At 53.8% G+C, this 26,600-nt stretch overlaps 1 protein-coding gene across 11 annotated transcripts in view; it reads right to left on the reverse strand.

Annotated features, from left to right (window-relative positions):
• Positions 1 to 145: 145 nt before the first annotated feature.
• The window catches only part of CLEC16A (C-type lectin domain containing 16A), a 194,689-nt gene continuing 168,234 nt past the window's right edge, over positions 146 to 26,600 (reverse strand). For 2 of the 11 annotated variants that reach the window (XM_081820029.1, XM_081820024.1), the window contains 2 exons: positions 7,042 to 7,200; positions 552 to 713 (listed from right to left, as the gene is read on the reverse strand). In XM_081820029.1, the coding sequence (XP_081676155.1) occupies positions 622 to 713; positions 7,042 to 7,200 (251 nt within the window). In that variant the 3' untranslated portion in view covers positions 552 to 621. Of the gene's footprint in view, positions 718 to 7,041; positions 7,201 to 15,433; positions 15,583 to 17,310; positions 17,428 to 26,600 lie in introns of those variants that run through there. The other 9 variants (XM_081820032.1, XM_081820031.1, XM_081820022.1 and 6 more) reach the window with 8 other exon arrangements.

A 26,600-nucleotide genomic window follows, 5' to 3' on the forward strand; every position in this document is an offset into this window, starting at 1 on the left:
AGGCAGCAGTGAGGGGCCCTGCACAGGCAGCTGGCGTCTGTGGCCACCTGGAGCACTGCATGTAAGTATGGGGCGGGGGGTGGGGGTGGGGGTGGGGGTGTGTGTGTGTGATGGAGTTGCCCCGCCCGTGCCTGTGGGGGAAACAGCTTTGGCCCCTGGCTGAGGCGGGACTGAATCCACTACTGAGCTTTGAGCAAGGTCGGGGGAGGGTGGGGGGGGGAGGGGGAAGAAAAGAAAAAGAGAACCCAGCTGATTTCTCAGTTGCTTTTTGCAAAATCTGCTGCTCAACCCTCGTGGCCTAACGCAGGGGCCCCCCCGCACAGACTGGGCTGGAGAACACCCCCCCCACCCCACTGGGTGGTCCGCGGAGAAGGACGGCGCTTCCAGGCTGCCCAAGGTCGAGGGCAGGGGATGCGGGCCCCAGCCCAGGTGAGGTCGCAGGGGAATGGAAGAACAGGCTTCGGGGAAGCTGGGGAGATGGCCGCTTGGAGGGGGTGGCACAGGCCTGGTCCCCCGAGGCCCCGCGAGGTCCCCCGAGGCACGGGAAGGCGGCGGCGGGGCGTGTGGGCCGCGCAGGCTAGCGGACGAGACCTGCCTGAGTCGCCTGCGGGAGGTGCCGTGTCAGCTGCCGTTGGAAGCACTAAACCCAGTGGCCGCCGTGACTGTCGGCCTCCGACAGGCTGAACACTCGCCGGCGTCCTTTCCTGCCATTCCTGACTAGAGGCAAACACAGCGACAGGTCAGAGAAAGCCTTCAACCGCGCGACAGAGAAAGGGGGCCCGGAGAGGGGCGCGGAGCGGTGACGGACGCCCGGCCTGGACGAGAGCTCCAGGGGAGCGGGGCGCCATCACCACGGCGAGGGGCCCAACCGTGTGCCCACTCATGGGGCTCACTCGAGGGACAAGACAGCGACGGCTCAGTCCTGTTGGAAAGACTGGGGGTGGTTGGCCATGCGTGGTGTCTGTTGGCGAGAAACGTCCAGGGACAGAGGGACAGAGCAGCCGGGCAGATCCACACGTGAACCAGCAGCGAGCACGAGGGCCCTGCTTCCCTGGGACCGTCCGAGGAGGGAAGGCTGTGGGGCCGGGGGACGGGAGCCCAGCGGGCTAGAGAAACAAGCAGATTTCCGCCCCCCAACCGATGAGGCCCCGAGCTTCCTGATGTCACCACACTAAAGCCAACAGCACAGCTCGGGGAGCTCTGGGCAAGCCCTGGACCCCTCCCCAGCCACACTCCAGAAGACACTCGGCGGCTCTGCACCTTTGGAGACCAAGGCCGAGCCACAGCAGGAAGGCCTGAGACCAGGTGCCGAGCAGCCAAGGGGGTTTCTAATCGGCTGAAACAAAAATGTTAGGAGCATCTCCCTGGGAAGGAAGGAACCATACTCTCGGACATAACCTTGAAGTTCGAGCCAAGCTGAAAATTAATGCCACAGAACACAACGTGAATATAACCTAATGCAGCGCGGGGCTATGTGCTTAAAAGTCGTTACGATGGTGCATCGTGTGGTATGTGTATTTCACCAAGATAAAAAAAAAATTAATGCCATGGAGAAAACTGGGGAGAAAAGAACATGCCTTGCTCGGGGTTTCTGTCCTTCAAGTCCCGCCTGACCGGTAACCGAGTTCAGTGACACGCGGGTCAGTCCTGGGCTGTCTGGCTCCCAGTGGGCCGGAAAGGGACCAAGTGCTGGGGAGAAGGTCATGTGTTCCCAGGGGGCAGATGAGGATGGGGAGAGCAGGACCCTGCCCCTGCCAGGCCTCAACACGGGGCTTCCAAGGGCCAAACCCTTCCTTCTTCCTATAAAACCTTGGGGTAAGGTCAAAGCGCTCATTCCACGGGCCCTAAAAACGGACGACGGAAAGAGCAGGCTGGACTTCACGCTGACTTCATTTTTTAACAAACGATTGTCTTTTCTCCTCGAAGCAGCTCACGCGAACGTGTGTGTGACACAACAGAGCCGGTCACAGAGCTCGATCCTGAGGAGCTCTCTTATCTGAGCCCCACACAGGGCATGTGGCTGCAAGCGTGTGCACTGGGTGTGTGTGAGCGTGCATCTGCCCGTGTGTACGTGCGTGTGACGGGATGTAACCCAGAAAGCTTTTCTAAAGTATTCCTACCGGCCCTACATTTGGTTCCAAATTGGGTCTATTTTCTCTTTCCCGCCATAGGTTCTCTGCAATTTCAGCTTCTCAAAACTATCAAGTGTTTAAGGAAAAAAACGCCTGCTAATTCCAACTCTATAATTTTCTCAGTGAAGAGCAAGCTGAGGCCTATCAGGCCGGCTGCACTGGACGAGTGGGCAACAAGATGCCAGGTCCCAGGAGGCTGCCCAGGGCACCGGTCTCCCCAGGAAGGCTTGAGGGTCTCACTGCACTTTCTATAAAGGACAAGGGGAACAGGTCAACTCACGCATCAGCTGTTACAACTGGACAATAATTCCCTCGGCACAGCCTTAACAGGTGAATAAGTAACCATGAAAATAAAATACCCTTGCTCCCAACTCCTTCTAGCTGGTTTCTCTGGTTACCAGGGAATTCAGTTGTGACCTGGTAACCAGGTGTCTCTTGGCCCTGATTTGAGGTCCAGCACTTGCAAAAAAGCCACTCGCAAGCATCCACACTCTGTCCCTGGCATGAGGAGGAGACTCAGAAGCAGGTTCTCCCAGCACAGAGGGCAAACCAGTGACCCTCTGGGCGGGTCCCTTCCTGCTGTGGTGAGGGGCCCTCTGCCAGCGCTGGGCCACGGGCTTAGGCCCCCATGGGCACATGCGCTGTTCCTCAAAAACAGGCCGCCCCTTGGGGTCTGTATTTGGAAGGGCAGCATTTATGGGTAGACCCCAGGGAAAGAGGGAAAAGAAACCAACTTGTCTCCTGCCAGAGGTTGGGCTCATCCTGGAGGGGGTGGGGGGGCTGTGTGAGACCTAAGGCCACCCTCCTCACAGACCGCTGTCCTCATTAACCCCTCAGCCTTCGGCTGCTGCCTCTGGGAGTCTGCCGGCCCCTCCTACTGCTGTTCCGTGCTGCCCAAGCCCCCTGCACCTTTCCTTTGTCACAGTTCTCAACTGGACACTTATGTGCGGTCATCTGGTAGACCCTGGCCTCCCCTGCTAGCCTGTGCATTCCTTTGTCACCTTCTATCCCCAGTGCCGGCACATAGCAGGGACTCAACAAAAACCTGTTTGGTTAGAAAATGTTAATGCAGTGGAGATAGGGCCCCAAGGCCAGCAGAGATGAGATGCAGAGAGAGGCCAGACGTGAGGGCCACCCTTGGAGGGACCCTAGTGAGATCAGGTCTGACATCCACAAAACCTGAGTCACTCCGACTCAAGGTCCCGTGGGCAGCTGAGAAAAAAATCTGTATTTGGGATAAAAAGGGCTTCCTGCAAACCCAGGCAGAGAACTTGAGGTCCCCTCGGCTGGACAGAGGGTGGGGGTGGGAAATAACTAAGTATCAAAAGAGTTTTACGCCCTCATTTGGGGATGACCCCATTTGGGCTGGCAGAGGAGATGGGGCCCTCTGGGGTCCACTGTATTGCTGACTTCGGGGGACCAGCAGGCTTCTCCCACAGGGGCCACACGGCTCAGCCCTGGTTGACTGGGGCAGCACAGTTGCCAGGGTCTCTATGCATGGGCTGTGGCTTTTCGTGTGGTTTCTAGAGCAAGCACACACACTGGAAGGAGAAATGCACGCACTCCATGGGCTGTCCCCCAATGGAGATCTGAACCTGAGGTCCAGGGCTCTGCAGCGCCCCACGGAGGCACCGGAAACAGACTTAGGAACTGCAGGGATATTCTGCGGGGTGATTTCGGAAGGCAGACCATGGGTTCTAGAATTACTAAGGCTGGGGCCCGTGTGTGGGCTCCTCGGCTTCCTGGCTGCACTGTCGTGGCCAAGCCGTGGGATCCTTCTGAGCCCCCGTGTTTTCAACTGTACAGCGTGAGGTGGAGGGTGGCAAGTCTCAGTGAGGGGGTGTCTGTCCAGTGTTTGTGAGCACAGTGCCCAGCACACGGGGGGATTAGGAGGTACACCTGCTGGGCCTCGATGGAGCGGGTACACAGCACACAGCACATGTGCTTGGAGAAGGGTGTGCAGTGGGTGCCTGGGCCCCATCTATGGCTAGGATAGTGTAAGGCTCACCCTTGGCTCTCAGAGATATCCTTGGATAATTCCGGGGTTCAAAGCCGCAGAGTCACGGAAAGCTGGGCCTGTCTCGTCCCCTGACGGATGGCATCTCTCGTCTGCTTCCCCGACCAAACACCTGCCCGTGCAAAGTGTGGCTTCGAGAGCAGAGAAGCCAGCGGAGCTAATTCTGGCTGCAAGGGGCCTGGCAGCGGCTCTCCCCACGGGGAACTTCCTGGACTCAGAGACCCTGGAAGTACAGGGCTAGGAATGCCTCGGATTCAGCACTGTGTCCTCCAAAACCACTTGGGAGGACAAGTGGCCCCTTGACTGGGCCGCAGCTGTCTTCTGCTGTCCCGGCTGGGTGGGCTGCAGGGAGAGGCCCCGGCCTGTCCTGCTGCTCAGTTGGCCCTGCAGGATGCCGCCGCCGGCTGACTATGCCCAGATCCCGCAGGCGGAGCTTCTGCCCATTAGAAGTCTGAACACCGGGCCACCGCTCTGGGCCGACATCAACCCAGGAACGTGGCCAAAGAGCATCCATCCTGACAACACCTCCCTTGCAGCCTCAGCTTCCTGTCCAGCACAGCCTGGGGAGACAGCAGGCGCGTGGCGGCACCATCTGGGGAGGCCTGCCCTTATGAGGAACACGGAAACCTCCTGTGCTGTGCTGTGGATGGGACCCAGGAGGCTGGAGCCTGGCCTGGAAGGTGGCCATTGAGAGGCCGAGTGAATGGTGGCCCTCCCAAGACCTGCCACCCCAGCCTGTGACTCCGGTCGCCAGGCCCCTGTGACAGGGAGCAGCGCGTGGGTTCCGATGCTCTCTCTTTCCAGGGATCAGGAGCTGGGTCCTCAGTTGAGAGTGAAGGGCAGGCTGCCTGACAGGCTGGCCTTCGTCAGGGGGTGAGTTACTTCAGTGTCTGCAGAGACTTGGACAGGCAGGCTGGGCCACAAGCTTTTACTGTCAGGCAGCATAAAAAATGGGGCCTCGCACACTCGCCTCCACAGGCCTGCCGGGGATGCACGGAACGGGGGCAGACACCCAGGAGAGCCTGACCATCACTTATCAACTGGCGCTGCCTGGCTACCTGACAGGCTGACAGCCCCTGCATTTCTCAGATGAGAACACAGGTCACTGGCACCGTGCGGGGGATGGTGGCGGTAGGGACGGAGGGGCTGAGGGAGGCCAAGAGAAAAGAAATGCGCCTCCTGGGGACCCTGAGCCTCTGGGGGAAGGTGCAGAGCCGAAGTCCCAGGGGCCGCGCTCACGTGAACATCTGCAAACACAGACCTGATTTTGACGATTGTGGGTCTTGGCTGGTTTCAGTTTTAGGCAAAGAAGTACACAGCTTGTTTGTTCGCTTAGCTGTTGTCTGTGCCTTCTTAAACATGAAAGAAAGGCGTACACAGCTCCATCGGGAAGAGACCTTCACCCCAAATGCGATCGTAAGTCTAAGTGTGTTTGGGTGCACACGACACAGACACAGAAGCGTGCACATGCAGGCTGCACGTGGGCGCACACACAAGCCCGTGAACACACAACCCTGCCCTTCGGTCCCCAGAGCCAGCGTGAGATCAGGCTGCAGAGGAAGGTGGAGGGCTCTTCCTGGCTTCTGGAGAAAGCGCCGTCTGAATGTCCCGCTGTGGGCCTGGGACCGGCAGCAACACCTGCAGCCAATCTCAGATGGGGCTCAGAAACAGCTCAGACAAGGCGGCCACCTCCCCCCAAGCTGGGGCGGGGAGGGGACGGGGGGAGGAGCAGGTGCTGAGTGGAAGAAGGTCTAAGTGAGGTGGCGTGAGGGTGACCCTGCCGCCTGGGCCTCAGGGATGTCAATAGTAGCTGGAGGTAATGGATGCTGGTGGGAGGAGGGGGCTGCAGGCAGCAGGCAAGACCAGGCGGGGTTAACCCTTCGCTGGGGAATGTGGGAGCTGACAATCCTGGAGAGGTGCGTACATCGAAGGAGATCGTGGGCTCCAGTGCTGAGAGAACAGGAGCCGGGGGCCCTTAGTCTCCTGGCACGTGGCTTTTATCATGACCCCCCCAATCCACCGCCTGACAAGAGTTTGGTCAGGTGCCCTGAGATAGGATAGGTGAGAGCTCTGGATGGGATCTTGAAGGAACAGCGAAGGACACCGAGGGTCCCCAAATGAGGGGGTCTCCCAAATCAGAACAGACCCATGGAGTCTTGCTGCTGGGGCGTGAAGCTTCATGCACCCCCCAAGCCCCTCTCCAGCATCCCTGCTTGGGCCCTGCTCCATCTGGCTGCATTGTGCAGCCAAGGAGTTCAGGAAAAAAGCCTGGTGCCTTGCCTCTGGGATCTCACTGGGCACAGTGAGGTGCCCACGTGTGAGGGGCTCATGGTGGCTGAGAACACAGGGGGTTGCCACTCATCTCACTGTAGCCCCCCTGCTCACGGGGTCTGCCCGTGCAACGCCTGCCCTTGTCTGAGGCCCAGGAAGGCGAGACAGGACTCTAGCTCATCCCGAAAGACTCCCAAAGGGTGTACCCCTGGTCACAGACGTCTGGACTGCACACATTTACAGAGAAAACTGGTATGTTATGAAGGAAAGAACAAATTAGCATGGACACAAGGCTTTTGCCAGGTTCACACACTCTGGTCTGGGAGACCCCTCCTCGTGGAGGTGATAATGGGGCAGATGCAGGCTCGGCAGCCGTCCATCCCCTCCAGCCCTGCAGTCAGGGAAGGTCTTTCTCGGCGGGGGGCCAGCCTGCAAAAAGAGTGACTCCTCCCCTGCGGGGAGCTAGACCAGCCATCACATCAGAAGGACCGCAGAACCCCAGGCGGCGGCGGCAAGGATGAGCTGGGGGTCAGTGGTCTCAGCACGGAGGGATCACAGAGCTCCCCAAAGTCGCTGCCCCGCCACCCCCCCCCCGCCCGCACCACATCACGCGGCCAATACCTGATGGGCTCTGGGTGGCAGAAGGGGTGGATGATGAGCTGGTACCTCCAGAGTCGCAGTGGCTGGTGCTCGCACTGCCGCTGGGGCTCCCGCCGCCGGCAGATGGCGAGGACAGGGATGGCAAGCTGTGCTGGTTTATGCACTGGGCCACGGCAAAGCCTGCAAGGTAAGTGGTGAGGTGACCAAGCGGGAAGAAACAAGCTGGCCTAGCAGGAGGGGGTGCCACACCCCCCGATTTCGTGGGAGATGCCACAGGGCAAGCCGCACCTCAAAGAGGGGCCTGGGGGACCTTAACCTAAAGGCTACACCCCCCAACCCAACCCAGCCCCTTGAAGAGTCCCCAGCCGACCTCTCTGGCCATGGGCCTAACCTGGACACACTTCAAAGCTGTTTCAAGGAAGAGGGTGCAGCCGGCCATAGAGCCGAGGGCCGTGAGCCATTCATCAGAGTGCCTGACGCTGGCTCAGCGACGTGGGCTGGCTGTGGTCTTGAAGGGGACACGCAGTCTGGGGGCTTCAGAGGCATCCTGGTGGGACTCGGGACAGCCTCACAGCAAAATCTTGGGGCCTTCGGTAATGTGCCCGAGTTGTCAAAGGCAGGGCACTGGGCGGGAGAGGAGGAGCCCCTGAGACTCTCCCTGCCACAGGTTTTGCTCAGCTCTGGTGAAGAGCTCCCAATTGCAGAGTTCCACACGGCCCTTGGAGCAATTCTGGCTTCAGAGATGGGGACCGCACATTTGCGAGGCCCGTGGCCTTCCCGCACCAGGGAGTGAGGGAGCTGGGACACTCGGACTTGGGCAAGCTCTGCTCCCCATGCAGAAACACCAGAACGCGTGCCTAGCACCACCCCCCTGCTAGCTGGGAGTGTCATCACTAGGTTCTTGTCACTGCACTGTACTGGGGGTACAGTGGGACACAGGGCTTTGCACACAGGGAGCCCCTTTCCTGCAGACCATGGCTTTCTGTCCTTTCCACGGCCTGCTTTCCTAAAGGGCCATAGCTTCTGATTTGATTTCATTCACTAAATGCAGGAAAGCTCCCATGGAGCAAAAGTCTTGTTGATGATCCCAGGGGGCTATGTGGACCGTGGTGGCTTCTGCATCAGCCCCCACAAGCTGGGCAGGACCATGGTCAAGGTGCTCTGTGAAGCATGATGCTTCTGCCCTGTAATTCTGAAGTGGCACCAAACTGGAGTGGGGACTGGGCGGGGTGGGGGGGGAACATGTCCTCCTTCTAGCTGAGAGTGGGGATCCCAACCCTCCCAGCCAATCACATCAAACCTCTCCACTCCCTGAGCACACTCACCCAGCCAGCCCCAAACCTCATTCATGCCACCTGCACTGGCTGAACTTCACACAGTCCAGCTCCCATGGACACTTCTTCCAGAAGGTTCCCTAGGCTCTGACCTTGCTTTTTGCAGAATTCAGGAAGGCGACAGGGTGGTGGGCAGTGGTCAGCAAACTATGGCCCAGTGTTTTGTAAATGAAGTTTGACTGGAACACAGCCATGGCCCTTTGCTTGCATACAGAGTCAGCGGCTGTTGAGAGCACTGAGCAGTTGCTTCATGGCCCGCGAAGCCTGAAATATTTTACTCTCTGGCCCTCGACCGAAGCAGCACACTGAGCCTGGGTTCTGGCACCAGGAAAGCTTGGGTTCTATCCCTGGTCTGCTCACTTACCAGCCCGTGGGGCAAGTCCCTGCACTGTCCTGAGCCCCTTTCCCTTCACCGACCGGTGGGCAAACATGGGCCTGGCTGGGGGTGGGGACCTGCTGCTTCATTCCCCCCCACCCCGCAACGTTAGGACTAGTGGGGCCCCGTACCTGGCCACTGCGGAGGGGCTATTTTGTATTAATGTTTGTGTGAAGTTATTTTTGTCTAAGGATTAGCTCCTTAAAAGCCAGGTCTTTATTGTTGTATTCTCTTTTATTTATTTTTTTATTATTATTAATTTTTTTTAGTAGCGTTGACGCACAATGTGACATTAGTTTAAGGCCTCCCACTTAGTGATTTGTCAAGTTTATACATTGTGCTGTGTTCCCAAGTGTAGCTCCCATCTGTCCCATTACAACACTATTACAATATTACTGACTATATTCTTTATGCTTTGCTTTCTATTCCTGTGATTTCCTCATTCCGTAACTGGAGGCCTGTACCTCCCTCATCCCCCTCCCCTCGGGCAAGCGGGGTCTTTATTTATACCCCGAGCCAAGCCCTCCTGGTTTTGCAATGTGAGGCCTTGTGGGAGCGTGGTGGGTAAATTCACCAGCTTCTCTTTTGTGGAGGGCAGTACTCCCCTCCCCCAGCTACCGCGAACAGACATTTGCTTGCAGGGAGAATAGCAGGACTGACGTGCTGGAGTTCCCAAGAAGAGGCGTTATGTGATCTACTGTGTGTATCTGTGGCGGAAGGGGGAGGCTCAGATTAGCTACGGCAAACACCAAGGCAAATCTGAACGCCGGTCGGGAAGATTCCCAGGGGGCGATCAGCTGCAGAACCATAGCCCCGGCTTTGTGGCTGCTTACTTAATCACTTCAAGTGGTAAACCCCCAAGTTTACAAGTTGTTAACTTGACTTGAAAATGAATCACGCCTTAACAAATCAAAATGTCAAGATGGCTTTTCCCCAAGCTGCTTATTTATCAGAGCAATGAACACGGGCCGCCGAGTGTGGTAAGAGGGTTGGGACTAAGACTTTTATGTCTCCGACAATGCCCCAGCCAGGACAGACGGATGGCGTAGCCGTCACCCCCTTCTCGTATGACACAAGTCCTCTCCGTCAGGCTCTTTAGAGCCCCGGTTTATTGCTCTAAGACCTCTGGGGCCGGGCGTGTGCGGTAGATGAGAGGCTGAGAGGCTAGAGTGCCTTCATTTTGGGAATGGATGAGGGTCAAGCCTCATACCTTTCGTTTGTGCTGAGAAATAAATAGAGAAAAAAATCACCAACTTGCGATACCACCTGTTCGCAGGGCCTAGCTGAGCAGAGACAAAGCAGCACATCTTCCCCTTGCTGGCTGCCGCTAGAACCTCCCCCTCTTCTTTGCCCCCCCCCTTTTGTACTCCTCTCCCCTCCCCCACGGCACTGGGGACCCAGAAAGGCTCAGCTCAGTGATGTTTTTTCTTTTTTTTGCCAGGTGTCCAGACTCTTCCTGTCATTTCAAGGGGCTCCTTCCCAAAATGAGGTGGCAACCACTGTGAGAGCCGGTCTGACAAGTCAGAAGGCCAGGAGGGCTCTGGAAAGAACTTAGAAATGCCTGTGGACAGAGCACCGGCTCTTGCTTCATCCCGGCCAGGCAGTTCCTGATGAACTAGCTTCGGTGGAGGTGCCAAGGGGCTTTCTGGGCACGAGTCAAACACACATGGACTGCCAAGTATTTGCAAACACAGACGAGCCGGAGATCGTGGGACAAGGGCACAAAGAGGCCTCCCTGAGATCTTCTCCAGCAGATAAAATTCTTGACTCTCCCCAAGTATGTGTCAAAAACAGCCCGTGAAATGTGTATCAAAGGCCATACGATTTTCACACCATCTGAGTCCACGTCTAGAACTTTATGCTGTGGAAGGCACTGTGGACAGATCCCCAGAGCAAACGATACCAATGTTCAAAAGCACTGGTATGTGTATGTACCAGGGAGCTGGAAGGCCAACATGCTCAGTGGTCGGCGGAAGGCCAAATGAATTCGAATAAGTCTAGGTGGTGAAATCCTCTGCTGGGGTTAAAAATGCTGGTGAGAGAGAAGATTAAGTGCGGAGGAAAACGCTCGAGGCAGTAAGCGAAAAAAGATTAGAAAAAGCATGTCCCACATGTTCCTACTGTCGTAAAAAAAGAAAGAAAGAAAAGAAAAAAAACATCAGGCTCTGCTTCCCTCCTTGCGTGGAGCAGAGCAGAGTGCAGGGATCCAAGCTAAAGTCATGGGAGAACCAGGTGGTTTTATTACGTGAGTTTTCGTTTTAGTTTTTGTGCTTGTCTGAATTTTTTCAAGATTCCTACGATGATTATTATTTTGTACCGGGGGCATGAGCTGGGGTACGAGCTGGACAGGCTCAAGCTCCCGGGTCCCTAACACACCCCTAGGATCCGTTCTGGCCTCCAGAGCCCTCTCCTCTGGGCCCACTAAGAGCCTCGCCAAAGCTGGGGCCCAGTGGGTGCTCCTGAAGCAGGCAGGCCCACACCGACGGCGAGCCCCATCCCCTGCTTTCCAGGAGCGTGGGTTTCACAGGGGCAGCCCAGGGTCTTCCTGCTGCCCTCTGGCCCCGTTTTGCCAGTTATTCTGGGAAGATGAACTCATGAGTAACTCTGGCATGTGTCAAGCACAGAAATACCACAAAAAGGTCAGCCTTCTATTTTAGGCCCCCTGATAGAGGGAGCACTGTGCTGGGAGTCAGAACCCCAAGTTTGGGTCCAAGCTCTGCCCAAATGGCTTTGTGACCTTGGACAAGCCTCTTCTCCTCTACAGGCCTCTACATCTTGATGTGGAAAAACAAGACCGTTAGTGAGAATCTCTTGGCTTCCATGGCCAATAGTTCTCTTTTTACCTACAAATCTGAATTTGATTTGAATCCTCTGACCTTTTTGGGAGGGAGCCAGAGGAGAAATGTACCTTGAGTACACTTTGTACACAGCCCTTCTCTCGGACAGAATGCCCACTAAAGCTTTCCCCACGAGAACCAGGTTGCTGTGTGAGTCAGGGTCCAGAGCTGGTCGGCAGGAGCCCAGGGGCTCACAGATGTGTTTTGCTTCGTTCACACCACGTTTGTGGGCCATTTGTTTTCGGAACCCCATTTACACACTGGGAGATTTTGTATCCAAATCTGGACTTCTGGCTTCTTAAAACATAGAAGGATCTGGCATCACTGGGCCCCACTCCCACACGGCAGCAACTAGAGAGGGAGGCAACTGATTCTCTCCCCTCCCCACCCTGACTTGCCTTGCGCTCCCATGTCGTCCAGTTGTTAATCTCTACTTATGCTTAGATTCTTGGTCAAATCCCCAGACTCAGGGAAGTTCCCAACCCCAGAGACCTTTTGTGTCATCTCCCTCCTCAAACCCTACTCCCTAGAATCACCAGTGGGGCATTTCGAGATGGGGCTGCCTGTATCCAGCAGCCCAGGAAACGCTTGCTCTGCCTCAGCTGGGCTGTTCCCTGGGTTTGGAATTCTCGTCTGCCTCTTTTCTGCCTCCATAAATCCCTTCCCCATTCTCGAAGGCTCATGCAGCTCAGGGCCAGCTTGGGCAAGAGTTTCTGCAACCAGGGGGTGACCTCTTCTTGCCTCTGTGCTCCAGGAGCCTGTCAGCTGTAGGGGAGTTGGCCTCCCCATGTAGGGCATAGGAAACTTCACTGCCAATGATGCTTTGGTGGTCTGTACAACAACTCTCCTCACTTTTAACAGCTAACACCTGGGATCCTCTGGGGTTGAGAGGGTTCTGGACCGTGTTTCTGAAACTGAGCTGTCTCCCAATACCCATTTTCCCCTTTGTCTAGTTACAGGCCCTGGCAGCTAGGCATGGCCATGTGGCTAACTTGTAGACAAGGACATAGAAATCAAAGTGTCATGTTGGGTTTCCAGGAAGGCTTCTTAAAAGGAAAGAGGTATGCCTTCCTTCATTGTGCTTCCTGAAACATGGATGTGATGCCTGGAACTCCAGCAGCTATCTTGGACCACATGAGTCAGGTATTAGGGATGGCAGAGCATGGAGCAGGTAGAGGCTTGGCTCCCTGATGCTTTGTGGAGCACCTGACAACCTTCATTCAGGCTTCCTCTACTAGAGAGGGAAATGAACATCTCTTTGGGGTTTTCCTTTACTGTGTAGTTGAAACTGACCTTAACCGACAGTCACAAAAATGCTTTGTTAAAGCAGGAATGTGAGCTGAGCTCTGTGGGGACAGGGACTGGCAGGTCTCCAGAGCTGGTGTAGGGAAAGCTGCCCTGCACTTTCTGGGGGAATTCTAGATAGGGTGGAGTGCGGAGAAAGAAGGAAAGGGGTAACTGGGGAGAGGCGGCCTTCCTCACCCCCCACCCCCAAATCTTCAGGAAATTCTCCTTCAACTCTTTCCTTGTGTGGTGCAAGTGGTTTTAGGGGGAAACCAGGGAAGGGACTGAGTTTCCGTCTGGGTTCCCACCAGGCCACCCAGAGATGATGTACGAGGGCCAAGACCTGAAAACGGTGGGGACCACGAGAGACCAGAGGGTGGGAAGGCTTGCCTGTGTGTGGGAGAACTGGGGGGCTTGACCCAAAGGTTTCCTAAATCTCAGAGCGGCAGGGAGGCCTGAGCTGACCTCTGTGCTCTGCCCAGAGCTTGTGCTGTGTGGCACGCTGTAATTCCTCTGAGGACGTCGGTTCCAGGAAGGATGTGACGTGGCTTAGATTTTAAATCGCAAACCCAAGTGCCACAGGTACTGAGAACTGACAGCCACCAAAACACAAACAAAATGACCAGAGTCCAACAATGAAATGCGGGTGGAAACTGAAAAACCACAGCAGAACAACCTCCGGTGATGGGAAACTGCCATCACCGTTTGGCTCTGTGCTTCCTGGGAGCCAAGACCTCAAGGAAAATGGTCCTGGTTGACCTCACTCTCGTGACACACTGTCCCTACACCCTCCTGGAAGATGCAGCTGCCTGCCTGGAGAGCCGCTGCCTGAGAGCAAGGCCCTTCGTGTGGCCACCGTTGCCGGTTCTGCAAGACAAGCTGGATATCCGGATTTTATGTAAAACCTCCTGATTTTTTAAATTGTTGACAATTTCATTCACATTCCACTTTCTGAACAAGAAGCAGGCCACCCCAGGCAGGTCAAACCCAGTGCATCTCCTGTCTGCGTGGGCCACGAGCACGTGGCCTCTGCTCTGGGCGGAGACCAGGGTGTCGCGTCCCAACCTCGTGGCTGAGCACTGGACGTGCGGCTTCAAGTATGTGACTCTGAGCTGCTTCGGTCTCCTGTGGCTGTGCTTCAGGGAAGCCCAGTTTTTAAGAGCCCTCTTTTAGGCAAAAGCTCTAAGATGTCGAGGCGAGAGCTGCCTGTCTTAGCAAAAACCAACATTCATTTGTGCTCCTTCCATACCAAAAAGCGTAAGACAAAGCCCAGGCATTTCCGACACTCTCCAGCATGAGTGCCGCCCGTGGGGCGAGGGTGCCCTGCCTGAGCTTGCCTTGTGTTGGCAAATTCACAGCGCCCACTGCAGCTCAGGTTTTCACGATGCAGTGTTCGTGCTTTCTCTCCACCCCTCGCGCTGCTGGGAAACAGTCAGAAAATCAATATGCCTCGTGACCTCAGGCACAGAACCAAAGACAGCAAGTGCGGCCGCGGCCTAATTTCTCCCCTCAATGGCTCCTTCCCCGGCTCTTCCCTTTCCCCTCCCAGGGCAGTCGGCCAGGTCCCGGGGTGGGAGGAGGGTCAGTGGGACTGAGTCTGGAGCCTCAGCCTGCAGAGGGGGCGGGAGGGTTGGGACTGACTGCAGCCTACGGGGTCTATGGGCCATACGGAGCTTTCTCAACCATGCTCTGGACTCAAGAGGCTGACTCTGAAGCCTGCCCACCCTCCCCCCCCACCACCCAGCAAGATGACACCGATGCCCAAGGGTGGTGGGGGCCAGAGGCCATGGAGCTGGCGGCCATACCAGAAAAGCCGAATTACCCACCAACTCTTCAAAGAGCATGTGCATGGGGGCCTGAAGAGGCAGGCTTCAGATTCAAACAGTGCACCCACAATGGGCCAGGCCAGGCCTGGGTGCTCACCCAGGACTCCTCCAAGGAATTCACACAAAAATGAAAGAATCTACCAACATAGGTGCAGGGTTCAGAGCCCTGCAGGCGAGCAGGACCCCTGGGGGTCTCCCACAGTCCCTTTACCTACTGCTAGGGTTCCGAGGTTCGGGTGAAGGTGGAAGGCTCTGGAATCTGCACAGGGACCCTTCCAGTTTCCGTTTCTTTCTTTTTTTTTTTTTTAAATATTTTATTTATTTATTTGACAGAGAGATAGAGAGAGGGCACAAGTAGAGTGGCAGGCAGAGGGAGAGGGAGAAGCAGGCTCTCCGCTGAGCAGGGAGCTGGATGTGGGGCTCAATCCCAGGACCCCAGGATCATGACCTGAGCCGAAGGCAGCCGCTTAACCGACTGAGCCACCCAGGCACCCCCCAGTTTCCCTTTCTGGTGAGCCACACATGAGGAACTGTTTCAGGGGGTGTGCACAAAACTCTGGGCTTTAGGGGCCATCTATGGGCTTCCCCCGCAAGTGGCCGTTGGAAGCCATTTGATTTTCTTCATGTGCACTTCCTGTCCAGTCCAGGGGGGGCAAATCAGGCACTTGTGAAAGGGGCATTTCTAATGCCTCCCTTGGCCACACCTGGGCAACCTCCCCACAGGCAACCCCTAGATCACTGACTGGCTGCACCTCAAAATGCTTAAAGGCTTTTATTTCTGGTTGCTTTTAAAGGGGTAACATGTCCAACATACAAAAATAGCTGGGAACTTGCAGAATCTCTTAGCCTATAGCTCTTTATCCATGGACAAATCCTCTTGGATTTTAAGGACTATACTTGAAAACCTGCAGAAGAGAAAAAATGGTCTTTCAGTATCTTGCTTTCTTTTTGGGCCATCTCTGTCCCAGCTTTGCCCCTCCAAGTGTTCCTGCTCCTAGGTGAGGCCTGCCTGAATGGGCTGCCACCCAGGGGGAGCGCCAAGGCCTCCGTGTCCCTGTGGCCACAGGGGTGCAGCCGAGCTGGGCGGCGTGCACAGCAGCACCCTGCCGTCCCGGCGCCTTCTGCCACCCTGAACACGGGTACCTCTCCAGGCCGCAGAGGCTCAGCGGCGTGTGGGGGTCACGGGTGGACTAGGTCTCTGAGGATCGCTTCTGGTGGCATCACCTCGCTCTGCCGGGACTTGGGCATCATTCCCAAGGCCCGGGCCCCTGCCTTGCCCAGCCCCTGCCCTTTCCACTGGTATTACCGTCTGTACATTAGTAAGCACAGAGCTCCACAACAGTCTCTCAGCAAAGGCACTAGAAAGCTCAGCAGTGGCCATCTCGGCTGCCTCTCTACTGAGGCAGGAAACAGGGCTGAAAGAGCAGCGAGAGGGAGGCGGGTTAGACAGGCTGTCAGGGCAGAGAGTCACTGACCCCTGACTCCTGTCGTCCCAGCACCCAAGGGGGCAGAATCTGGGACCCCTGGCCCCAGGCTGGGGTGGGTCAGCTACAGCCTTGCTTGCAAAAGGACACCCCCCACCCCCCGAGGCTCTCACCAGCCTTTGGATCGCCTGGTCCTTTCTGGAGAGTTTCTCATCTCACCAGCCCAGCTCTGTGCCCGCCTTGTGTGTTCTCCCAAGTGGCGGTGCGCAGAGGGGCCAGGGAAATCAGTTCTGATCTTCTGCAGAAGGCATGTGCCCTAGGCACACACTGAATCTGCTCCCAAAGCAGAGCCACGCACCCGTGGTGCAGGTTGGGTTTGCTTGTGTTTGCCCGGACTCAGGCCCTGCAGAGTGGGGTGGTTAACTTCTGTAGCTGGGCCACGTCGCCGAAGCCTCTCCTACCGTGTGTTTTAACAGACTGGGGTCAGGCCAGACCAACAGATGATGACATTCTATGACACATCATCTACAAAAAGAACTGGAGATACTATCTAGAACTATGTGAGTCAGATAGAATCAGGGAGTGTGTGCAGAGCCGCACAAAGATCACGATGGATGCTGGCCCAGAACAAGTTTCATTAAAAGACCCAGCTGAGGTCCTCGAAGAGACAGGACTTTGTCACTTTTTGTCATGGCAGCCTTGTGATACACAGGCAATCAGGCAGTTGTAAGCATGGCTGTGTCATCTGTAAGGGAGGAGGCCTGAGAAGGGCACATGCGTGGCTCTGGGCCTGTAGTTCCCACTCTGGGCACAGGGGACAGGGGTGAAGAAAGCGCCAGGGGTCTGGCCACCCCACGTGGGCACGTGACCGCCAGGGAACCATTCACGCTGCAAGCCAGTGTGCACTCGCGTGTCAAGGGGGTGACCACGGCACCCCTCGCAGGGCAGTGAGGCCCGAGGGAGGTGGTATAGTTGAAGTGTTCAGTTAGCGCTATTTTAATTATTTAACTGGCATGTGTGGTCCCTGGAACTTGGGTCCATTGAGGCAAGAACTGGGGATTTTCATTTTTATATATCTTTACACATGGGGGCATGTGGCAGAAGAAATGGCTCAGCGCCACGCAAAGCAAGATTCTTTCTCGTGTGATTGCTTATGACTGAAGGTCTTAGGAGTTAATAGAGACAAATATCTAAGTTTAAGGGATTTACATGCAAACAGTATATGAACGGCGCCTGGGTGGCTCAGTCAGGTAAGCATCCAACTCTTGATCTCAGCAGTCGTGAGTTCAAGCTCTGCCTTGGGTTCCACCCTGGGTGTGGAGCATACTACAAAACAAAACAAAACAGAATACGAGAAGGAGGTGCTCTTGTTATCTGTTACGTTTGGCTCAAGAATGTGTTCTATTACGGGCGCCTGGGTGGCTCAGTCGTTAAGCATCTGCCTTCGGCTCCGGTCATGATCCCAGGGTCCTGGGATCGAGCCCCACGTCGGGCTCCCTGCTCCCTGGGAAGCCTGCTTCTCCCTCTCCCACTCCCCCTGCTTGTGTTCCCTCTCTCGCTGTGTCTCTCTCTGTCAAATAAATAAATAAAATAAAATAAAAATCTAAAAAAAAAAAAGAAGGTGTTCTATTAGTTTCTTGGCTAGGGGGTTGAATGTACTGGGTGAAACCAATGAAAGCGTCCTTCTTAAAGACGGGCACTGGGATAGACTCATGGAGGAAGGGAGGCGACAGCCAGCTGTACATCCAAACAAGTGGCTCTCCCTAGGTCTCCCTTCCTCTGTCCCCGCCGCTTCCTGTGTGTGTCTGTATGTACCTCCGCAAGTCTGTGCACACACACAAGTGCTCCCCTCTCCAAGGGGAGAGATTCGTCTTTTTGTTTCCAGAAGGCAAGTGCTTCAACAAAGTGCTTGGAAATGATCTCGGCACTGAAGGAGGTATGTGTCTTCTTGATGGAAACCCCCCCCACCCCCCCCTCCCCGACCCCCGCAACAAGGGGGCTTGCGAGGCCTCGGAGGGGCTTCTCAGATGGGTCCCGGTGCCCTCCGTTTTCCCTTTGTGCTTCTTGCAAATGCTAAGCTAATGTGTTCGATGCTGAAATCACCCGGCTGTTCTGCGTTTGTAGTTTTCACTTATTATGTTTTTTTAGTATTATTAATATTTCATCATAAAAGTATTGATTTCCTTTAACTAAGAGACTTTAAAGTTTGCTGCATCCTTAAGCATGATTTTATTATGTCTTGGGGCCAAATGTTTTTTCCTCCCCCCCCAAAGGAATGCTTTTCCTTTTATATAATGTGTGTCAAGAAGAAAAAAGGAATTGATTCACAGAATTCTGCCTTATAGGCAACTTTTAAGGAATGTATCTAGTAGGAAGACTGGATAGACCTCTCCTAAATGTGACCACGGGATCTCACTGTTAAGCCTTTTCCTCTCTTAGGGGTAAGAGCCAAAGCACAAAATTTATATTAAAATATGAGACAGCTAAAAAAAAAAAATTTTTGAGACAGCTCTAAGAGAAGCCAATATGGGACAATCAAGACAACTCCAGACAAGACCTTGAAGCTTAAAAACTCCTCGCAAGCGCCCCGGGATTCATCAAAGCCTTGGTTTTCACACTGTCTTCCCTCCTCCTTTCAGAAAGCCAACAGAAAGCAAGAAGACATACTGCTGGGTTGGGGTTGCCTCGAAGAGGCTCTGCTTCCCTCCCTCTCCGAAGCACCGGGGTCAGAGGCCAGTCGCATAGACAGGCCAAGGGCGCCTGGTCCAGGAAAGTAACTGGCAAACCAAATGAATTGCTCTGAAATGTTTAAATATTGAACATCCTTTTTCTCCTTCCTCTACATTTATTATTAACTTGGACCAACATCACTGTGTACGTTGACTTCATTTCTTCCCAAGAATCCATGACCCAATGGACAATGCTCGGGGACGGCAGGTGGGGGCGGGGTTGAGATTTAGGGTTTTTTTCTTTCATACCCTTGCTGGAAATCCTTTACGGTCAGCTTGTTTTTAGAGCCATGAATTCCTGGAAACGTCTCAGCCTTTCAATGACCCCTGGCGCCCGAATGCAGATGATTAGCGCCCCAAATATTGACAGACTGGACTTTTTCCCCCCTTCCCAACAAGGGAGCAGCGTCGGCGCGAGGCAGCACGAAAAGATGCCGTGGCCACCGGGCCAGGGAGGTTGTGCAAATGTCATTCAGACAGGCGCTCTGTTGTTTGGGACTGTGGTTCCCTCAGCTTTGCCCAGGTAGAAACAATGCCCGTGGTGCCAATGTCAGAAAAAAACAAAACAAAACAAAAACCAACAAGAAATCTGTCTACAGCTACCAGATGTCCTCTGCTCAGTTATGAGACACAGGGAGGAGGCTGGTGGTGACCCTGCTCTGACACACGAGGCACATCAGATGTCAGCAGCCTGGGCCAGCAGCCAGCAAACTCAGAGCCGGGCCCAGTGTCACTCCTTGTGAAGAGGAACCTTCAGGGTTGGAAACATAAACCTAAAATCTTTCCAGAAAACAAGGCAGCACCGTTTCTTGGGAACAAGTAAGGGGGGCCAGGGTGGACCATCCATCATGCCCAGGCAGAAAGCGGCCGCCCTCCTGTCCAAAGGATGCTCCTTTGGATCTGCCAGCTGGGTAAGCTGGTGGTAAGTGTTCGTTTTTTTCCTGGGCTTTTATCTGTTCAAGGGAAATTGTCCCAAATGACCGGCCTCCAGCTTCCACTTTCTTTTAAAAGACAGTACTACATTGGAGATCGATGTTTTCCCCTGAAATGCTGGCTAAATTTATCCTTCCCTGCATCCTGCTCTCTGGTCTCTGCACTAAGCTGGCGAGCAGTGCGGGCCTGGCCTTGCTGAGGGAAGCGTCCGTCTTGCAACATTCGCTCCTCGCTGGGAGGGTGCAAGCACCGGGCCCCGGCTAGTCCTTTTGTTCACCAAGTGCACCAAATCCCCAGTTCTCTTCCAGATTCCTCTGTCGCCTCATTCTCTTAAGTCTCTGTGAGTGAGGCCCTGGCTGTCCGAGCTCTTTACCAGGCCCCAGCTCTCGTTATCTGCCCTGAAACAAGCCATCAGGTTGGCTGGCTTTGAACGGCTCTTGAGAACCCCCTCCCTGGCCAGCCCCTGCTCACCCCCCCGCCCCGAAAGTGGCTGAGTGCTCATTATTTGATTGCCTTTCCAAGTAGTGGGATGATGTAGCTGCCGTGGGCTTCATGGACTGAACTAAACCAGAGAACTTACTTCTGTCTCCTTGTCTGGCTTGGCAAGCTGCCCTGTGAGTGAAATTTCACTGATTGATTTAATGCCTGATACCCAGAAAGCCCAGGATTTCTGAAATCTTTATTCGTATATGCGGTTGCAAGAGAACAGGCCCTAAACAGACACTTTGAGCTACGGCTTCTATTTTGCTGTTAACCTGTGGACTCTCTTTTTGGCAGGAATGAGAGATAAAATAAAAATGAGGCCGGAGAGAAAGAAAGCATGTGCCCCTGCTGCCGGGCCCGTGGGGAGGAATTCTGCCTTGAAGCACCAAGCAGGCTGGCATTTCTGGAGGGCCCCACTGGATCAAAGTGTGGGTTTCAGGTGTGGTCAGCTGGATATCCCCCACCCCGCTCTGCTTTCTGGGAAGCAACCTGGCAAGGTGCTATCAAGAGCCTTAGATATGGGCATTCTTGCTGATCCTAAGAAATGGTTTCCAAAGGAATAACTGGACTCACGGAGAAAGATTTCTTTGTAAGGATGCTCCTCATAGGCGAGGCATATAGTGCAGTGGGAGCAACCGTAAGTTGCCAGTAGAAGTGGCCTAGCAAAGTAAATTTCGGTGAAACTTCAGACTGTTAAGAGTTGAATCGTGTCTCCCCCAAATTCTAACGCTGAAGTAACCTCCTAGTACCTCAGCACGTAACTTCATTTGGAAACAAGGTCATTCTTCAGATGGAACTGGTTGAGATGAGGTCATTGGGGGTGGGGGCCCTAATCCAGTGTCAGTGGTGTCCTTATCTAAAGGGGAGATGAGGACACCAAGGCGTGCGGTGTGTGGGGGGGTTCCCAAGTGACGATGAAGGCACAGATCAGGGTGACGCTTGGACAAGCCCAGGAACCACAAGACTGCCGGCAAACCACCAGATACTGGGAGAGAGGCATGGCTCCTCCCGACCTCCTTCAGAAAGAGCCAACCCTGCCTACACCAGCTTCCAGAACCCCGAGACAGTACATTCCTGTTGTGCAGGCCACTATGTCCCCGGCACTTTGTGACGGCAGCCGTGAGAAGCCAATACTCAGACCATGGACTGCTATGCAGCTACTGGTAATGTCGTGTAGGAAGAGGTATTTGGCCGCACAGGGATGGGCTTCTGACGACAGCAATGTCGTTCAAAGCGAAACCCCACAGCCCAGCAGCTCTGAGCTTGGGCTGCACCTGTACGCAGAGAGGTGCATCATCCAAGGACGTCCACTGCCGTGCTGTCAGTGAACACCTAGAACGACCAAATGCCCAGCCCAAGACACCAGGCACCCACACTATGGAATACCGCATAGCCACGAAAAGGAATGAGCGAAATCTGTACCCCTTAACACGGAAAGATTTTTATTCACAGTGGCGTCTGAAAATCAAGCTGCAGAAGGATATTCAGAATTAGAATTCTGTGTAGGTTAAAAAGGTGGGGGGGGGGAGGAGCCAAAACCATAAGACAATTACAGATCCTAAACCCTTGAGGCTAGACGTGTTTTAGAATTTAGAGTCTTTAAGGCTGAAAAGGCCATGTGGCACACATACATATATTAAGGCACACCCTCAGCTGGTCTCTGGCAGCTAAAACCCAAAATATTGCATTTCTGCAGGAAAAAAAAACCACCCACATATATTCACAATAAATGGCATCTGCAACTCTTATAAATAGCCTACAAATAGCTCAAGGCAGGTTCTGCCACCACGTGAGTTATGAAAAATCTTTTAATTTTCAGTGCTGTTTGGATTTCAGAATTGCAGAGAAGGGGCTATGGCCCCTTCCTGTCTGTTAGTTATGGGCACATGGACAGAACGCAATGGCACACAGAAGGATCTGGAAGGAGAGAAGCCAAACCGTGGGATGTCTGGGGAGGGGTGAGAATAGGGAAGAGTACTCAAAGGGGACTTAAGTCCCATTTGTGATGCTTTTTTTTTTTAAGTTTTTACTTTTTTAATTTTAACTTTTACTTTTTTAAATCAACTCATGTATTTCTTGGGTAGCTAAAAATTACGGAAAAAAAGAGAAAAAAGAGAAGACACAGATGAGAAGAAAGCAGAAATATTAACAACGCTTTTCTCTGGGGTGGGAGGACTGTAGTGATTTTTTTTTCTTGGACCTTTACAGTTTCTATTGGTAAGCTTCTATATTCGGTTATGAGCGCACACAGATGAACAGAGCGGGCCTGCAGTGATGGCGGGACAGCTGACTGGTGACCAGTCCCGTCCCTCCCTGTCATGGGCAGCTCATCCCCCAGGGCCCTAGCGACCTTGCAGCGTGGCTCCCGGACTCGCTGCCACCACCGCCCCGGGGTTGCTCCGGCTCCCAGACTCTGTGCGCCTCCATCACCATGAGATATGGTCCCTTCCCGGGGCGCTGCTCACACACTGGCCACTTTGATTCATCATCTCTCTTACTCTCTCTGTCCTTTATTTTTCTGCCCTTGTTGGCCTTTGACTGCTTTTCGGGAGTTTATCATATTGAACTTTTATCCCTTTCCAGGAAACCCTATTCTTTTTTTCTTCCCTTTCACAATTAATAAATAATCGTGAGAGCACTTCTTTGGACAGAAGGACATCCCGCCTCCTAAACAGAAAGGCTGAAGTGTTTCATTTGCGCTCCTCTGGGCCTGTGAAGGGCACATGACCTGTCCCAGAGAAAGAGCATTCTGGTCTGTCGCCGCGCTGTGGGGGAGGGTGCCGAGGTGTTCTCATTGTGGGAGCTGCTCTGGCCCCCCAGGACCAGGACCGCTGTGCTTTCCCAGCTCTCTTCTAGGGAGGGGCCAGGCAGGATGGGTGCTGGCTAGGGGTACTGAGCGCTGGGGTACGGACAGGGAAACAGAAGTACAGTGTGGGCTTCGGAGACGGACAGACGGGTTCAAATCCGGCCTGCTGCTGTTGGCCTGTGGTGCCTTGAGCTTCCGTTTCCCTGGGTGAAATACGGAGGAAGTAATCCCTACCTCACGCACAAGCGCGCCTAGGATGGGGTTTGTTGGTATGTAGCAAGTGGCCGATAAACAGCAGCAGGCACTGCTAAGCGGTAGCTCCAGCCACAGCTCTGAGCATTTCTCTCCAGACAACCTTTACCAGCTTTGACCACGCAAGAAGAGGAGCACCACTGGCTCTAATCGTCTCCAAGAAATAACACGGAGCCCTCAGGATCACATTTTTTTAAAGTCACTGGAGTGAGCTGGATAGAGTGGCTGACGTTATCACCTAACCTGCACCAGGAAGGGACTCCTGGAGCAACGAACAGGTGTTGTTCACCTGTTTTCTGTCTCAAATCCACAACACAAATTGCTTGCCACTTCAGAGGTTTTCAACAAATGCTCAAAGCAGTGATTTTAATACCTTTCTTTCCCAGAAGCCTTGCTTCTGAGGTCAGACCACAATCAACAGAGATTTCTGGAAAGGTATGAAATGCAAACTTATCTCATAATTTACAGGAAAGGAAAGGGAACAGGAGACTATTTTACCAGTAAGAACAGAGTCTTTTCTTCAAAGTCAAAAAATAAATGGAAAAAAGGCAAATTTTAGGGAAGAGGAAGTGTGCCAGGTAAGTCTGCATTGCATCAAGGTTTCCAGATTATTCCTGTGTTGAGGGTTCCAACTTTTTTTTCCACATCTGGACTGCTTTAAGGAAAATGCTGCATAAATTTGACTATTTTATGATCAAAATAGGATACAAATGAGATAATCTGGTCTTTAGAAAAAGAAAAAGATGACAGCTTTGTGACAGCCTGACTAGTTCAGAAGTGTTTTTAAACATATAACAGCTTTCACGGCATCTGGGTGGCTCAGCTGGTTATGCGTCTGTCTTTGTCTCAGGTCATGATTCTGGGGTCCTGGGACTGAGCCCCACATTGGGCTCTCTGCTAGGCAAGGAGTCTGCTTCTCCCTCTCCCTCCGTACCTCCCCCTGCTCACGCTCTCTCTCTCTCTTTCTAATAAATAAGTAAAATCTTTAAAAAAAATACAACAGCTTTCTCAAGATATACTTCACATACTGTATAATCTACGGATTTAAAAGGTTACAATCCGATGGTTTTTACTTTATTCACAGAATTGTGCATCCATTCACTACCATCAATTTTTGAACACTTTTGACCCCCTTCTAACCAGTTGTGACTGTAACTTGCAGCAGGGGCTACAAACACATTTATCCCCAATTATACTAATAAGTCTATAACCCGGCCTTTTAAAAACCCTCCCACTCCAGTTTCTGCCATTTGTTCTCTTGCATGTGGCATAAAACCTTGTGTTCTTCACATCAGGCCTGAGCCTACGAACTTCTACTCCAAAAGAATTCATCAGAAACATGTCCTGGGTCAAGCTCTTCCTTCCATGCTCTTTGCTCACACGGGAAGAGACCTGGGTCATTGCTGGGAATGCCTGCTGAACCCCTTCCTAGGAAACAGGACTGGGCTCTGCACCCCACTTAGCTGGCCAGGGCAGAAAGTGACAACAAAGGGGAATTCTGTGCACCAGCTGGTGGCAGGCTATCACCTGGACAGCAATGTTTTCATTCCTTGGGGATCTGGGCAGCCTGTGGGCCCAGGAATCAATGGCTCTCCCGTCTGTGTGGACTCCTTTCTGGGATGGATTCCTGCCCAGCCTGGCTCCTCCATTTCCTCCCAGGCCAACAACCCTTCCTCAGAGATGCTTTCCTGCACTGCCTGTCCAGGTCAGATCCCTCTGTTGCATACTATCCCAGCTCTCAGCTGTTTCCTCCAGGGCCCTGATCAGGGTTGACATCTACGGCATCCACAGTACCTGGGAGCTCCAAAGGGACTAGTCAGTTCAGCATACACCCTGAGTCCACAGTGAACAAGGTCTAACACATAAAGGGGGTATTGAAGATCTGTTGGTTCCATCCATCCACCAATTTCTCTCTCTTCCTCTATATCCATCCACCCACCCACTCACCCACCCATCCACCCACCCATTCAGCCATCCATCCATTCATCCATCCATCTACCTACTCACCCATCCAATACCTTCCAAGCACTATCTACATGGTATACCCCCCAGTGCAGCTCCAGGAGCTGGGCATTTAGCAGAAAACAAAACACAGAGTCTGCTCTCTTGGAGCTTATAGTTCAATAATGGGCTGGGAAGGACGGGGTGTGGGGTGGGCAGACAATGAAGAAATAGAAAATGTTGGGAGGAAAGGAGTGCTATGAAGAGAACTGAGCAGGGCAGCGGTGTCTGGAGTGCCGGGGGTGGGGCAGGGCCGTGAGTTACATGTGAGGGTCAGAAAGAGCCCCGAGACAGGGAGCTCTGACGAACAACTCTAAGGCAGTGAAGACAGCCACACAGGTACCTGAGATGAGAGCGCTCAGTGCAGGGGCTGGAAGACGGGCACGCTGGGCCACGACAAGGCTCAGCTGGGGGCTCCTGTGGCTGCCCTGGAGTTGGCCAGGGGAACAGTGGGGAGATGTGAGGTCTTGAGGGTCTAGACTGTGTGGGATCTTGGGGGCCACTGTAAGGAATCTGGCTTTCATTGTGAGTGAAAGGGGAGCCAGCGATGGAAGGATTGAAGCAGAAGACACACATGATCTGACTTACACTTTTAGCTATGGTGCTGGGAACAGACTGAAGAGGTCTGGGCGTGCGGGGTGGGGAGGTGGGCAGAGGTTGGCAGGGTGATCAGGATGATTCTGAAGGCCAAGGTCAGGAGTCAGCAAACAATATCCTGCAGGCCAAATCCCAAATCCCACAGTGGGGCTGTTTACTGGATGGGGCCATGCCTGCTCATTTACATATCATCAGGGGCTCTCTGGCTGCAATGGGAGAGTCAGATTGGGACAAGTAGCACGGGGCCAGTAAAGCCTAAAATATTGACTACCGGGCCCTTTAAGGTAAGTGAGCCAATCCCAGCCTAGGAGATGGGGTACAGTGGTGGGGGGGACTGGATCCTAACCACGTTTTGCAGGTGCACTAAACAGTCCTGGTGAGCTTTAGGCCCTGGAGAGGACTAGTGCTTGGGTCTCCAGCTGCTCTATGTGAGAGCTGGTTTTCAGCTGCTGCTTCTTTCCAACCAAGTGTAGGTCATCAGATCCCATGGGCGGCCCAGCCTGGGGCCGGCCCCTGTGAATGACGCTGTCTTCCTGCTGCCAGGCTGGTGTGTGGTCAGTTTAGAGGGCAGCCTTTAGCACCCGTGCCCTCCTGCCCCAATTTGAAGCCCATGAGCAGCCCCCGTGGGCTCCTCGACAAAGTCCAAGATAGTCAACCCTGCACGAGAGGTCATTCCCACATGCCCTCATCTCCTGCTG

This window comes from Leptonychotes weddellii, chromosome 5, assembly GCF_054177405.1.
Source record: "Leptonychotes weddellii isolate Sample4059 chromosome 5, ASM5417740v2, whole genome shotgun sequence".
NCBI lineage: Eukaryota > Metazoa > Chordata > Mammalia > Carnivora > Phocidae > Leptonychotes > Leptonychotes weddellii.